Source organism: Abramis brama (genome assembly GCF_963993115.1).
Source record: "Abramis brama genome assembly, chromosome: 17".
Taxonomy (NCBI): domain Eukaryota; kingdom Metazoa; phylum Chordata; class Actinopteri; order Cypriniformes; family Leuciscidae; genus Abramis; species Abramis brama.
This window is the reverse complement of record NC_139979.1, coordinates 11574856-11591550: the sequence shown is the minus strand read 5'-3', so window position 1 is coordinate 11591550 and position 16695 is coordinate 11574856. Positions and strand designations below refer to the sequence as shown.

At 36.2% G+C, this 16695-nt stretch overlaps 1 protein-coding gene across 1 annotated transcript; it reads right to left on the bottom strand.

Moving 5' to 3' along the window:
* Positions 1–1607: 1607 nt before the first annotated feature.
* Positions 1608–15667, bottom strand: serinc2l (serine incorporator 2, like). The gene is made up of 10 exons (XM_084088129.1): positions 15514–15667; positions 12171–12332; positions 11899–12086; positions 11701–11780; positions 10819–10956; positions 10538–10707; positions 7808–7898; positions 7211–7361; positions 5782–5991; positions 1608–3661 (listed from the first exon to the last, which is right to left on the bottom strand). Exons 1-10 carry the CDS (start codon positions 15550–15552, stop codon positions 3523–3525), a joined length of 1368 nt encoding a protein of 455 aa, XP_083944255.1. The 5' UTR covers positions 15553–15667; the 3' UTR covers positions 1608–3522.
* Between the last annotated feature and the right edge of the window lie 1028 nt (positions 15668–16695).

Sequence of the window (16695 nt, the reverse complement as noted above, 5' to 3'; positions counted from 1 at the left end):
GACCTGTTTTTCGTAGTTTTCTCTGGCAATAGTGAAGTAACTTTTTTTGCTGCTAATGCTGCCAAAGGCTACACAGTTGTGAGCATGATAATTGCTTGTAACTCGAAGAGGGTTTTATGGTCAGTGAGGCCAGTTTGGGGCACTGAGACTAAATTGGGTAAACGAAAAAAGCATAAACATGGATGGAGAATGAGGAAACCTGGCACTTAAAAAGATTCATTTACTGATTTAATTATTGTTTTTACCTCCAACAATGTGTCATTTGAAAACTATGAAAACCTGCTGACATGAAATTGCATAACTGGAGTAGAATCGAAGAATTAAAAGGCACATTGTTTGAAGAGTGATGGCCATCAGTATTGAGAAATGCATATTCCCCATGATATAGAGATAAAATCAGCAGCACATCAGTTCCACCTGGTGGGCAGACAGCAAATAAAAATACAACCTTCTCATTTTGTTCTATGAGACTTTAAATCAGGGTTCACCAATCTCGGTCCTGGAGGGCCGCTGTCCTGCAGAGTTTAGCTCCAACCAGCTCCAACACACCTGTTTGAAAGTTTCTAGTATGCCTAGTGAGACCTTGATTAGCTGGTTCAGGTGTGTTTAATTGGGGTTGGAGCTAAACTCTGCAGGACAGGGGCCCTCCAGGACCGAGATTGGTGAACCCTGCTTTAAATGGTCAGCAATGTTTTGATGTTTAAAGGGGTGGTTGATTATGATTTCACTTTTCTAACTTTAGTTAGTGTGTAATGTTGCTGTTTGAGCATAAACAACATCTGCAAAGTTACAGCGCTCAAAGTTCAAAGCAAAGGGAGATATTTACTTTTAAAGAAATCGCTTTTTAAGGTCTACAACAAATGGCTGGTAGGGACTAGATGACATTCCTCCCTGGTTAGTGACATCACTATCCCTAAAACTTACATAAACCCCTCCCCCGGGAACGCGATTTATAGATTATCATGACAGAATATGCTAATCAATGACTAGAAGATAACTATAGCTATCTAAATTAATCAACTAACCATTCAGAAATGTCCTGTTGCATTCTACATGTCATCACTTCTTCTAGAGTCTCTCCATCATTGTCTGACTCCGGTTTGAACATAAAAGGCTAAAGGTTTTTGAAATTTTCAGTGCATGTTTGTTTGAGGTAATCAAAGCTTGCTAAGGACATGAGCTGTTGAAGCTCCGCCTTCTGTGCCGGGAGCAGCAGCTCATTTGCATTTAAAGGGACAGACACAAAAACGGTGCGTTTGCTTACCCTCAAAAAGTGACAATTTTAACATGCTATATAAAAATATCTCTGGGGTATTTTGAGCTAAAACTTCACATACACACTCTGGGGACATCAGAGACTTATTTTACATCTTGTGAAAAGGGCATCTAGCAAATACTATAATAATAATAAACACGTATGTGGTGGGGCCTGTAGGGAAAACATTTGTTTATTTATTATTTCATATTATTTAAATATTTGTTGAGCCCTGAACAAACTTTAATCAATAATCTGACAAATTCCACATCCAAAAATCATGACTTCTAATTTTGATAGTAAATTATCAGTCAGATCAATACAGTTACAAGATTCGACTCTGGCAAACCAACCCATTATATGAGTTTATTGAAATATATACAGCATACACACTAATCAAACAACACCAGATCACTGAAATAGTACATTCACAGAAACAACTGAAAGGACAATATTGTATGAAAATGAAATGTTATAAAACAGCAAAGGCACTTCTCCACAGGTCTGAAATAAACCTGGTCGCTTTTGATAAGACGGGTAATTGCTGAAGGCACATGAAGAATTACTAATCTTGTATGTTGCTCCTAATAATAGACTACAGATGAACCATCATGCTTGTGTTAAACTGTTACTTTGGAAAAAGGTCAAATATACTTTATATATACACAGTACATACTTCACAATCAGTTTCTTCCAATGTCACAAGCATAGCACGAGCAATACCGAATGAGTTGAGGCAGACACACCTACAATACTTAGTTAGGAAATTTCTTATTTTGCTTTCATAACACGCGTATTAAAAATTTAACTAAATTTTAACCATTTTTGTCCACAAAATCTTATGTAATTTAACTCCAGCATGTGCTTACAAGAAAAAATAATAACAAAAATAAGTATTTTAGTCATAAAAAAAAAAAAAAAGAAGTGTAGTGTCACAGGCGGAAAGCTTAACAAATCAATTTTCGGGAACAACATCTACCCATTAAATACATCAATTATTAACATATTAACCAGCCCTGAACTGTTATATGTAAGTGCTATTTAATTTTTTTCCCACACTAAATTACCTATTGCCACACTAAAGTACATTTTACTTAAGCATTCTGCCAAACGACAAGCTAGATATGCTAACATGAGGCTCTGATGGGTTGGCAGCACCATATTATATTAATTTGGATCAGTGATCTATATTACAGCACAGCCTGTAGTTCATGGAAGTGCTGAAGACCCTGGTCAGCGTGTGTGACGTCACGGTGGAGTATGGTGTAGTGAGCTGTACTGGGGAAGGGTGTGTCATATTGAGCTTATCTCCTGGATGCACACGTTTTAGGGGCTCTACAGAGGACCTGGAGTGAAAACAATCCCCTGTTCAAGCCCCCCAGTGCACGTGGGTTCCCCACGGTCCTCTCTCCCAGTTACTTGACAAAAAAACGCGCTAAATCAGAGTGAAATTGTATATTACAGAGAGTCTATTGTACAATGCATTGAAGAAGACCCTGATGTTGAAATGCTATCACTGTAAAAAAGGTTTCCTCTTCAGGTAGAGTAGGTTTCTAGCAGCAGTATTATGCATATTAGTATTCGTGGCTGACCACTACATCTCTAGGATAGTTATTGAGTTTATTTGCTGCACTGGAAATGTGTGGCGTCAGATTTGAGTAGCATACACCTGTTAAACTGACGAGTAGTGCTGTTTCCTTAATGCAATACAAAATAAACTAGCACTTTTTTTTGACTTTATAAAACACACTTATAGCAATATTGTGTTTGAAATGACTGTGAAATAACCCTTAAGGATCATGAGAAGTGAATGATTGAGGATATCGACAACACAGTAGAAGCAACAAAATTGATATAACCCATTTCCTTCATGTATCCATAATGTGTGGGGACAAAAACTGGTGTGCATCAGGTGTCAAGCCTCCATGAAAGTACTGAGAAGCACCCAAAGTCAGATAGGAAATCTAATGATGAATGGCAACTTTCTGAACAGCAGTAATCCTCATGTGTCGTGTCAAGTGTCATTTTTGTACCTTTCTTTTTCTTTTTTTTTTATACGTCACGGAATCAAATACTTTTGTTTTTGTCAAAGCAATTTCATAAACTTGTAAGTACCTATTAGCCTTATGATACTAGTCACGAATGGTTTGTTTCAGATTTGAATTGCTTTCAAACATGCTATTTAACGATTTTTGGGATTGTAATATTTCAAACACAACACAAACACAGACAGTTTGAAGGGGTGAGTGAGTCTCACCCACTCAAGCTCAGTTGAAGTCTCGATCGGAGAATATGAGAGGAGCCACAAGCGTCCACAGGTAGAGCCCCAGACTCAGCCAGCTGGAGCAGATCTTCACCCACACTGCAGGCATAGTGCTCTGCATGACCTGAGTGGTTATATCAGGTCTAAAGATGGATGTAAGGGAAAAGCAGAAAAACAAAACAAACAAAAAAACAGTATTTAGACCTGAGCCAATTTATGATGCAGTTCTGTTCTATTCATTGTAACTGCATGAAATAATGACTAGTACATTTTTCAAAGTTTCTCCTTTTGTGTTCCACCAAAGACCAAAGGTATAGGATGACACGATGAGTAAATATTGTTTACTCATCTAACTAACAATAATAGAATTTCCATTGTTGCATAAACAAATGTTGAGAACATATAAAAGAACGATTAAAACTGGGTGGTGTGTCTAAAAAAAAAAGGGGAAAAGCAACAAACTAAACAAGTATGACGCATTGAACATAATTTTTCTGTACAGAGCCCAATATATAAAAATATATATATATACAGTGAGGAAAATAAGTATTTGAACACCCTGCTATTTTGCAAGTTCTCCCACTTAGAAATCATGGAGGGGTCTGAAATTGTCATCGTAGGTGCATGTCCACTGTGAGAGACATAATCTAAAAAAAAAAATCCAGAAATCACAATGTATGATTTTTTAACTATTTATTTGTATGATACAGCTGCAAATAGGTATTTGAACACCTGAGAAAATCAATGTTAATATTTGGTACAGTAGCCTTTGTTTGCAATTACAGAGGTCAAACGTTTCCTGTAGTTTTTCACCAGGTTTGCACACACTGCAGGAGGGATTTTGGCCCACTCCTCCACACAGATCTTCTCTAGATCAGTCAGGTTTCTGGGCTGTCGCTGAGAAACACGGAGTTTGAGCTCCCTCCAAAGATTCTCTATTGGGTTTAGGTCTGGAGACTGGCTAGGCCACGCCAGAACCTTGATATGCTTCTTACAGAGCCACTCCTTGGTTATCCTGGCTGTGTGCTTCGGGTCATTGTCATGTTTGACCCATCTTCAATGCTCTAACTGAGGGAAGGAGGTTGTTCCCCAAAATCTCGCAATACATGGCCCCGGTCATCCTCTCCTTAATACAGTGCAGTCGCCCTGTCCCATGTGCAGAAAAACACCCCCAAAGCATGATGCTACCACCCCCATGCTTCACAGTAGGGATGGTGTTCTTGGGATGGTACTCATCATTCTTCTTCCTCCAAACACGTTTAGTGGAATTATGACCAAAAAGTTCTATTTTGGTCTCATCTGACCACATGACTTTCTCCCATGACTCCTCTGGATCATCCAAATGGTCATTGGCAAACTTAAGACGGGCCTTGACATGTGCTGGTTTAAGCAGGGGAACCTTCCGTGCCATGCATGATTTCAAACCATGACGTCTTAGTGTATTACCAACAGTAACCTTGGAAACGGTGGTCCCAGCTCTTTTCAGGTCATTGACCAGCTCCTCCCGTGTAGTTCTGGGCTGATTTCTCACCTTTCTTAGGATCATTGAGACCCCACGAGGTGAGATCTTGCATGGAGCCCCCGTCCGAGGGAGATTGACAGTCACGTTTAGCTTCTTCCATTTTCTAATGATTGCTCCAACAGTGGACCATTTTTCACCAAGCTGCTTGGCAATTTCCCCGTAGCCCTTTCCAGCCTTGTGGAGGTGTACAATTTTGTCTCTAGTGTCTTTGGACAGCTCTTTGGTCTTGGCCATGTTAGTAGTTGGATTCTTACTGATTGTATGGGGTGGATAGGTGTCTTTATGCAGCTAACGACCTCAAACAGGTGCATCTAATTTAGGATAATAAATGGAGTGGAGGTGGACATTTTAAAGGCAGACTAACAGGTCTTTGAGGGTCAGAATTCTAGCTGATAGACAGGTGTTCAAATACTTATTTGCAGCTGTATCATACAAATAAATAGTTAAAAAATCATATATTGTGATTTCTGGATTTTTTTTTTTTAGATTATGTCTCTCACAGTGGACATGCACCTACGATGACAATTTCAGACCCCTCCATGATTTCCAAGTGGGAGAACTTGCAAAATAGCAGGGTGTTCAAATACTTATTTTCCTCACTGTATATCTATCTATCTATCTATCTATCTATCTATCTATCTATCAATATATATATATATATATATATATATATATATATATATATATATATAAAAAGATGAACTCACTCCAGAATCAAAAAGTTAAAGAACCAACACTTACTTGTACCAGTTAGTGAGAGTCATCATGATGTAGAGGGATGCCAGAAAGAGGTGGAAGTGGAAAAAGGAGTAGTTGTATGTGACGCCTTCCTCTTCGTTATCCACAACACGCCGCAGACCGTCTTCACCAATCTCCTCTCCTCCCACAGAGCCCTTTCCCTCCTCTGTCTGCATCAGCCTGTTCACCTGAGCGTTACTGGATGAACGAATGCTGAAAAGAGAACATGCACATGGACAATAGCATGATAATGATCTTCACTTCCCTCACATTAATATTTATTTGATGATAAGCTAAATTGTGGGGAGAGTTTAAAGAGAGAGAGGAAGTTTTTTCTGATGTGGTGAAATATAAAAATTTTCATATAAAAAACATTTATGCCACATAGTGTTATACTTTTCAAATAAATTAATCCTTTTCAAATAAATGCTGTTCTTTTGAACTTTGTATTCATAAATGAATCCGGAAATATTTTTTAATATGGTTTCTAAAAAAAATTTTTTTAGCAGCACAATTCTTTTCATCATGGATAATAAGAAGAATTGTTACCATAGCACCAAATCAGCATATTAAAATGATTTCTGAAGGATTATGTGACATAATCAAATAGAGAACAATTATTCAAAATATTAATATCTTACATTACTGTGTTTTTGATCAAATAAATGCTGCCTTGACTAGCAAAAAAAACCTATTTAAATTTATTTTTTTTTAATTACCAACCCCAAACTTTTGAACGATAGTGTATATATTAGAGCCACTCAAAATTTTGAATTAAAATGAACAGAAATCTGTGTTTGAACTGTTTCTGAAAAACCTAAATAATTGTTGATACAAACTATACAAAATATTTAAGATTCTGCCCCATTTCTAGTCACTACTCAAATAACAGATTTATGACACTGAAAATGTTGAAGGTTAAAGTTACCATCTAACTAAAAAAAAAATTATTTACTTGCCAAGGCAAATTTGTACTCACATTTGCTGCTTGGCAAATGTTAATTATGAACCTTGCCTACAGGTGTCCACATCTGACACCACTGATCAATCAATCCATCTCTGGTGCATGAAAAAAATATATTCCAAGACACTCACATGGTTAAACTAAAAAGCCTTTAATACGCTGGGCTAATTCATTAAAACATTAAAAAGGATGATCAATGCGTTTTGGCAACAAAGAACATCCAATTCAAGATTCTTAAACTATTAGCAATTAGTGAATCATCAAAACAGCTGGCTAACCCATCTCGGGTTCAGTTAATTATAATGTCAAATTGTAGTGTACAATAAATCAGCATGGAACTACAGAAGCTGATGTAGAAATGTAGATGGTCTTTATGCATTTTAATAACAAATACTAATAGTAAAGAAGAGCTCAGTGAAAAACACAAAAATGTAAATCATGTTCACATTTTTTTTTTGTTTAATTTACCTGGCATAAAAGGTGCAGAAGAGGAAGATAATCAATCCCACAATGCCTTGAGCATCCCACCACTGCACCATCCCAGGGGAGCTTGTGGGCATTGCCTCAGTTGTGCTGATATTGGACACCAGGCTGAGCAAACTAGGATTACATTCACGATCTATGGGTCAAGTCAGAAAAATGAAAGGTTTAAAAGTGAACATACTAAACCGTAATATAATTTAATCACGGCAATTAATCACATACTTCACTACTAAACACTGTGATTAAACACTACACCCCCTAGTGGTCAGCTAATCACAATTTGTAATGCTTATTTGGATTGCTAATAGGTATATTTACTAGATCATAATATGCATACTAGACCATAACAGAATGTAGGTAAAGAGGGCTAAATTCATAATCTGGATTCTAACGGGTAATTTGGCTTTATTCGGCAAGGAGGCTATAAAGGTTGAGCATCTGATTATGACACCACAAAACTCACCAAAAAAAGCATCAACCTGAGTAGGTTCATAATGAAAGCTCGTAAAATGAGAAGAGGGACCAAAGTCAGATATTTTTTCCCAGAACATATCTTTTTTTAGATTTTCTTGCGTGACTTACTAGGATTGTTGGTCATGGCGGACCAGGTGACATACATAGTGTACAGGGTAATAATAGAGGACTGAAGCAGACCAGACTGAGGTGAGGCATCCTGCAAACACGTGCAAAAATAAAGAAACATATTTAGTTAAGTACACATCAGATTTTGTAAACACCAGTGAAGCTTGTATGAAATTACAGAATCTAAACTGCAGATTTTCACAGTGAAGAGAGCTTGTCTGTTGTGGCAGGCCAGCATTGATATTCTAAATGCAAAGAAGGGAACAAAGAAGTTTCCTTTAAAAGACAAAAGCTGGAGGCTAATGCAAACAGTAGATGACCTTCAGTACAACGGAGAGACTGTTTTCTTATGCACATTATAAATCAGCATTCATGTCAGGATTTGTGTACTGAGGCAAATCTTTACATATTTCGAACAGCTAGTTAAAGCGGTTTTGTCATTTCCTGCATGTTGCTTCACATTCAAGGTCTTAATGCTGCTTAATATCTTAAAGGGGATGTCTAATGCCATCTCATGCATTCTGACTTGTTTACACTGTTAAAGAGTTGGATTCTCATGCTAAACATGGCAAAAGTTTAAAAAAAATAAGTTGGACGTATGACAGAGTATTTCTGTGCCAAATACACTCCTACAGGATTCGTATAAATTTCAGAAAGTTTTTTCCGAGTATGGCCCAGTATAACGTCATAAAGGGTGGAATTCCTTGTATGGGCACATCTCCTGGAAGAGTGCGTGATACACATCAACCAGAGCAAGAGCAAGGCCCATCAACGTGCTTAGATCGGGTTACGGAAGCCGCCGGCGGCGCTGTCATTTTGTTTTTAGACCATGAAACATCAACAGTCTCACCAAAGAAGTGTTTTTTTGGTTGTGAGGGAAAGATAACCTTGTTCAGATTCCCAAATAACCCAGCGTTAGGGGAACAGTGGATGCAGTTAGTTTTTCCGTGGCAGCAGTAACTGTCTTTTATAAATCTGGTAAAACTAAAGACTCTTCGGAGATATGAAGGATGCAATACTACTCTATAGGTCCTCAAGATTAACATGAGATTGGCAGAAACTGTGTGTTATGTCGCCTTTAATATGTTTTCTTGGCCTTCAAAATGGCTTTGGTTTTTTAAATTTGAGGGAAACATCACAGAACGCTGCTTGCTAAATGGACCTCATGAAAATAATCCCAGAAGGTGCTCTTTTGTTGGGTCTCAAACATAAAAATTTGAAGAAAAAAAATCCAAAAGCACTTCTTTTAGTACAAAATGTTAAAAAGCCTTTGTTGTTTTGGCTAGTCATTTACCAAAAGTACACACTGATTTCACCATACAGCCTTCCTTATACTGGGATCAGACTATACGATATCAACCAAATTTCGGAACAATCCATTTGACGTAGGATGTTGTGGTGATTCGTAAAAGACAATGGCCGTAGAGACGCAAGAACCGATCGTTTCATCTCATATAGAGTGTCATAGTGGAAGAAGTTGGCATGAAGTTGGCATGAAGTTGACCAATAGGAGCACAGAACCTCTTCCGTATACAGTTTTTAAACATGGCAAAACAAAAGAGAGATGATGGTATTGGTGCTGCGAGGTAGAATCATGCAATGGAGGAAAGGTTTGTGGATCTATGGCAACAATACTCCTGCCTTTATGATGTTTCGAGTGTCTACCACGACCGAGTGAATAAAGATAAATTGCGAACGATAGTGGAGGCTCTACGTAAAGCGTAAAGTTACGTGAAGCGGCACTTCAGCAACTTAAAGCTGCAGTCGGCAAGTCTGGCAGTTTGAGGGGATTTAGCCAAAATTTTGAATGTTTACAACTCGCATGCCCCTCCCCCACTACCACCGAGCACCCTCCCATCAAGTTTGTGCTCGTCAGTGCGTGTGCACCAGATTTTCTGTGAACGCACCCGTCTCTTCAGCATCGAAGCATCATTTTCTTTTCCTTGGTTGTTTTGGACCTCCTAGCTCTGGTTGTTAACCGAGGAATTGGAAGCTTGTTAGTAGATTTCCTCTCCGCCATCACGCTTAGTACAATCCAACACACCTGCGAACTTCAGGAGTGTGCATGTGATATTGTAACGTGCGCGAGGAGGGATCTGTGGCGTGTGCACGAACTGTGATTGACAGTCAGATCTCACACAGCCCTACGCTGATTGGACCAGAAGAACCGGGAGCAGTGGATTTTTGCAAAACAAATAACAGGCTCCAGGTGGAGGTAGAAGTGCGGGTTTTTTTCTAAAACCGACTGATTTATGTTGTTCTGTCGGAGCATAGTGTCGGTTTCAGCGAATATGATAAAAAAAATCTTGCCGACGGCAGCTTTAATGTTTAGCATTAAGATAACATGCCGCTTCAGTAGTTTGTTTACGCTCTTGTTTACGGAAGTCGGTCGCTAGTTCCGCCTTCTCTATGACATCACGCACGTCGATAAAGACGGCAAGCGATGATTGGTTTGGAAGCAACATGTAGTCTGACATGTTTCTTGTCCATGACACGACAAGAATTTAGGAGTCAAAATCGCATATTCTGACACAGTGAATATCGTAACAGGCAAACAAATTGTGTAGTCTGAACATGGCATTAGAGTGTGTTTCTGACACACTTTTTGTAAAAAAAAGAAAAGAATTTGTTTTATTTATTTGTATGTTTTGACTTTTTTTTGGAGGGAATTTTGAAGAGCAGAAATGAGACAGAATGAAAAGTACTCTGACATGTGCTTTAATACCTTACCTGCACTTTTGGCAGAATGGAAACCACAGATATGATGACGCAGAGAATAAGGTTGAAGCTGATAAAGAACTTGTGTTCGGCGCAGTTGTCGGGTTTGGTGTAGTATAGATAAAACAGCACAATCGCAGCAAAGGCAAGGGCGTAATGCAGGATTGTGAAGAACAACAGACCTGTAGACATAGGATATAGCCTCATGTTACTTTCTCGGAAAAGAGTAGATTGGGACACACCTCTTTGTGTGATGAACAAGATGTCTTACTGTGTATCTGCTCTCTACGTACCTGAGAACCAACATTTGTTGTTGCCCTCCTCAGCATTCCTAACCCACACCTCATTCCAGGAGTGGGCAAAGTCAATTAGGAGGATGAGCTGGATCAGGATGAACAAGAAGGAGCCAACAATACCAAAGTAGAACCAAACTGTAATAAAAAAGAATAAAAGGAAACAGCTGGAAACAGTTGTGCTTGTGGAAATTGCGTACATGCGTCACACCCATGCGTATAGACAAAAGAAATGAACAATAACAACACTGGGATATTTCTCAAAATACTTTCTTTTGTGTTCTGCATAAGACAGAAAGTCATACAGGTTACTCAAATGATGGTGAGTAAATGACGACAGAATTTTCATTTTTGGGTGAATTCTCTCTTTAAACTATTTATAACTAGGCTTAATAAAACATGCTTCTCTGAAGGGCCCATTGTTTCATACTTAGATTCACAATGAAGCATACTAATGTCAAGATCTTGTTTTGGAAGTTACCCATGATCTCTGAACACAATGTTCTGCATCTTTAATTCCACACCATGAGGATTCTGGCAAGACAGTAACAACGCATTCTCCCTGCTAATGTAATATGCTATGAAAAAATAATAACATCCTATTCTACTTTCAATACCCATCTTTTCCCAGGCATCTCAGAGCATTCAAAACAGTCATTAAAAAGTAATCGACTTTGTCCCAGGAGAAAACCAGGCATTTTCTGCATCCCTTGAAATTGAGCCCTGCGTTTCTGGCTTCCCAAAATAACATTTTCATGTTTTTGCTGCATTTAGAGCTTAACATCATTGTCATGCTGTCATTGCATTTCCCTTCATGAATATATGAAAATGGAAATTGTTTCATTATGTACTGTTAAAGGAAGAGTTCAACCAAAAATGTACCATCATGAAATGTGCCATCCGGGATGAAAAAGGCTCCGACAGTGATGCCAACTAGGATCAGAAACTTGAAGAACCAGAACCTGTCGACAAAGCATTTAATGATAAAATCAAGCTAATTTAAATTCATGTAGTAAATGTTACAAAAAAAAAAACAATAGCAGAATAAATGAATGGTCATAAAGCATAAGTCAGACTCACCCGTTCTGAATAGCAGCACGAGGGTCTTTGCTGCTTTTTACACGAATCATGATTGCAGAAAAAAGGAAAAAGAAGCACGCCATAGCAAAGCACATGCGGTAGACTGATTTGTAGCCGAGAATCACGTCACAGTTAACATGGTTGTCGATCCCTGGTATTGTGGTCCCCCCTTGACAAAAGCCAGGAATCTGAAGAGACATTAAAAACAGAGAAAATCAACACAATGCATTGAAAGCACACGTGAAGTGAATGCGCACTGACGGTGGACCCACCTTGCGGAGCTGCGTCTCCATGCCCGGCAAGATCATGATTACAGACACCAGTGTCCCCAGCAGGAGGAAGAAAGAGAAGACCAGCCGGGTGACGGTGGAGTTGTTGGAAGAAGGACAGCAGCCACAGAGCAGACATGGAGCAGAGCCACACAAACATGAGGCCTGTAACATGGAAGGAGTAAAAGGAAGAGCAATTATATCACCAGTTGACATGGGGTAGCATATTGATTAATTGCCACAATTTGCCAGAAATCACAAACAGTCTGGAAAACATTTGAAACTTTAATATACAGTGTGCAGAAAAAGATTTCTAACTAGAAAATAGATTATCTACAGAGTACACATACATTATCAATCTAAAGTTTGTGGTCAGTGAGATTTTTTAAAAACGTTTTTGAAAGTCTCCTACGCTCACTAAGGCTGCATTTATTTGATAAAAAATATAGTAAAACAGTAATATTTTTTAAATATTATTACAATGTATAATAACTGTTTTCTATTTGAATGTGTTTTTAAAATGTAATTTCTTCCTGTGATGGCAAAGCTGAATTATAGCATCATTACTTCAGTGTCACATGATCCTTCAGAAATCATTAAAATATGATGATTTGGTGCTTATTATTATCAATGTTGAAAACAGTTGTGCTGCTTAATATTTGCGTGTAAACTTTGATACACATCTTTTTTTAGGATTCTTTGAATAGAACGTTCAAAAGAACAGAAGTTATTAGAAACAGTAATTTATTTAACATTATAAATATCTTCAGTCAATTTTGCTGAATAAAACTACTGACCCCAAACTTTTTGTATCAATATAAAACATTAACATTAATCACAATCGATTATAGTATATCTAACCAATCCATTGTGACGTCGTTTGATTTATTCTGTTTTTGATCCATTTAGCCTACTACTTTTACTTCAAAAAATAGTTTTGAGATATAGAAATAGTTATTTTAGATATAGAAATAGTTAAATAGTTATTGTATTGAATTCATTTACTGGTATACTTGTACAAGTTGTATGATTATGTTTGTGTCTTTAAAAGAAAAGATACTAAATAAATAAAGTACACAACCACAAAATAATAATGTGTTGTTAGGCACTTTGACACTTTAAGGGTTACTTTGCTAAGATTTCATTTATAAATAAAATGAGGAATATATATATACAGTGCAATGCATAAGTGAATACACCCATGCTAAAGTTGACTAAAAAGAGGAATAAAAAATCATATTTTGGAAATTGAACTTAATGCCTTAATTTAAAAAATTAGGAAAAATCCAACCTTTAAGGACACCAATTTTCTTTGTGAATGAATAATGTATTGTAAATAAATAAATGTTCTTCCTTAAAATACATGGTGCATAAGTGAGTACACCCCTATGTTAAATTCCCATAGAGGCAGGCAGATTTTTATTTTTAAGTATTTTTTTAAAAAAAAAATTTAGGATACTATGCATCCTGATAAAGTTCCCTTGGCCTTTGGAATTAAAATAGCCCCACATCATCACATAGCCTTCACCATACCTAGAGATTGGCATGGGGTACTTTCCATAAGATCATCTCTCAATGCAAATCAAACTAGCTTTTAGGCTAACTGAAATAAAACCATGCCAATCTCTAGGTATGGTGAAGGCTATGTGATGATGTGGGGCTATTTTAATTCCAAAGGCCAAGGGAACTTTATCAGGATGCATAGTATCCTAAAAAAATATATAAAAAAATACTTAAAAATAAAAATCTGCCTGCCTCTATGGGAATTTAACATAGGGGTGTACTCACTTATGCACCATGTATTTTAAGGAAGAACATTTATTTATTTACGATACATTATTCATTCACAAAGAAAATTGGTGTCCTTAAAGGTTGGATTTTTCCTAATTTTTTAAATTAAGGCATTAAGTTCAATTTCCAAAATATGATTTTTTATTCCTCTTTTTAGTCAACTTTAGCATGGGTGTATTCACTTATGCATTGCACTGTATATATATATAAAAATTTAATTTCAACGTCTGTTTGAATGATATAAAATGAATGCATGTTTTGACTGTTGTAAACTTAGAGCATCTTTTCATGACATTCATGAATATATATAATATATAAAAATGACCAGAGAAGGATGGATTTGTTGACTCTATTAAGGGAGGAAACAGTCAGAAAATCATTGCTAAAGACTTTGACCTTCATAAATCCAGTCATGCATATTGTATAAAAGTTAAATTAAGGAAATTCAACACATGACTGTTACTCACTTAGAGTGTTGGTCGGCTGAACACCAACTCCCCAGCAAAATTATTACAAAAAACATTATTGCCACTCATTTCTATATTTCTCAAAAACTACATGTAGACTGAACTGGAAGACTGTATTGAGGACAGATCAGAAAAAGTGTCTTACTGTCAAATGAAAACAATGCTTTTCCCAAACATAACAAGTAACCCATCCTAACTATAATATAAAATGTTGGGAATATTGTTTGGCTGTACTTAGAATAGATTTGGCTGTCATGCAGTGTGTTTTGTACCAACAAGTAGTAGAATCAATGTCAGTGAAATAATCATTTATTAACCTGATCCTAAAACCAGCAGATGAAAGCAGTTCAGTCAGTTATTAAAATAAATCTCACTATTGCCTATCTATAGGTCATAATTCATCTACGTTTTTCCCCAATTGTCACTAATAATGTTCCAATAATGTCGGAAATTCAATATGTACAGATATTTTATGTTAGTACTTTATGCATGTAGATACTAGCTTTTCTAACATATTCTATCAGATCTCTATTATTTAATAGCACATTTCAGCTTAAAGTCCTTTCTTTCAGCTATAAGGTACACAGATCAGAGCCTCATTTTTATATATTTTTATTATTGAACTGAATTGAATTACAAATTAATTCTTAATGTGTAAGTTTCAATCCTTGGAAAATGGGCGTTGAACATTACTAGTACTGGTGAACCCAGTTTGTTATTCTGAAAACCTGTATAACCTGAACTACTATGAGCAAATCATATAAAATAACCCGCATCGAAACTACAAGAAGAATAAATCTAACCGAATGGTTCATTTAATCATCCATTGTTATTTTGTTATGAAGGCATGTGGGACTTGATATAATAGATTTCAATGCAAATATGAACACACTTCCGTGTTGTTGTTTTTCAGCGAAAAGCTCTCTGAAATTACACATTTTCCATTAACTTACGTACATTTTTTTTATCAATACGTTTTCTTAGTTATATTAGTCAGTATTTTCTGTTCAGATAACGATTTAGCGACGCTGTCATGTCAAGTGGCAGCTCAGTTAGCTAAAACGTGGAAAATTAAACAGAATACTTACACAGCTCGCAAGAGAGCACAACGCCATACAGGCTCCCATTTTGTATTAAAAAATAAACAACTCCAAACCGTCAGAACTCAGAAGATGAATTGACAGGTGTTTCTCTTATTTGGTCAAATGATTCTGGTATTTGAAGCTAGCTATTGTAACTGGCATTTGACAACTTGTGATATTTCATAATAAAAGTTCCTCTTTTTAATATACATTATTAAAATTGTGACTCTTAAGTGCTTAAGTAGTTTGATGATACATAATTCCAGGTTTTTAAATAATAAAAACATCGAAGATTTTTGTAAATTACTACATTTATATGTTCTCCCATAAACTCGGTTTTATTTTTATATAAATGTATGCTTCAGTGTAGTGTTAATTTTTTTATGTAGTGGTTTGTTTATTGTATTTTAAACGATGTATATATTACTTATGATTGTCTTTTACATTGTTTACATATTAATTACATATGCATACTAGTAAGGTATCTTTATATTAATTTAAAAATGTTAGTCCTACCACATGAATTAAATGACATTGTCTATTATTATGTATTTTTCAAATCCTATGTTGCTGTAAATAACCGTAAATACACAGCTTATAATAAAGCAATATAAAATAAATTGATTTCTTGTTTACATGAATGTGACATGAGTTTAATGCGCCTGTGAGTTATGTACCAACTGAGATGACTTCAACAACTTTTATTTTGAATCGTGAGCTCAGCAAAGGCGATGATCTGTTCAAAGTCTGCATTTGAAAATAAATTTATTTTGAAATAAATTGAATTTGTGATGTTGATTTTTAAATATATTAATTTGATCATATTCAATGCTATAAATAGCTTATTGTTCCATTGATGATATCTGTATTAAAGTGATAACATATTTTGATGAATTGGGTCAGATATTTCACAAACCAAAGTAATTAACCTACATTGGTGTTTGTTCACTGCAGTGAGCATTGAAGTGAAAATGCTATTGGATTTATGAGTGCGTATCTGAATTTAGATAAGAATGGATTCCAGATCTTATATTAGGGCATATAGGGAATCTGTGAGAATACCAGCAATTTTGAAGCATAACAGTTAAGCATAATTTAGCATAATAGCTTAATCCTTCATGGTATTAACATAATTATGAGTAATAACACTTTTTTTTTTTTTTTTTTTCTTTTTTTTTTTACAGTGAC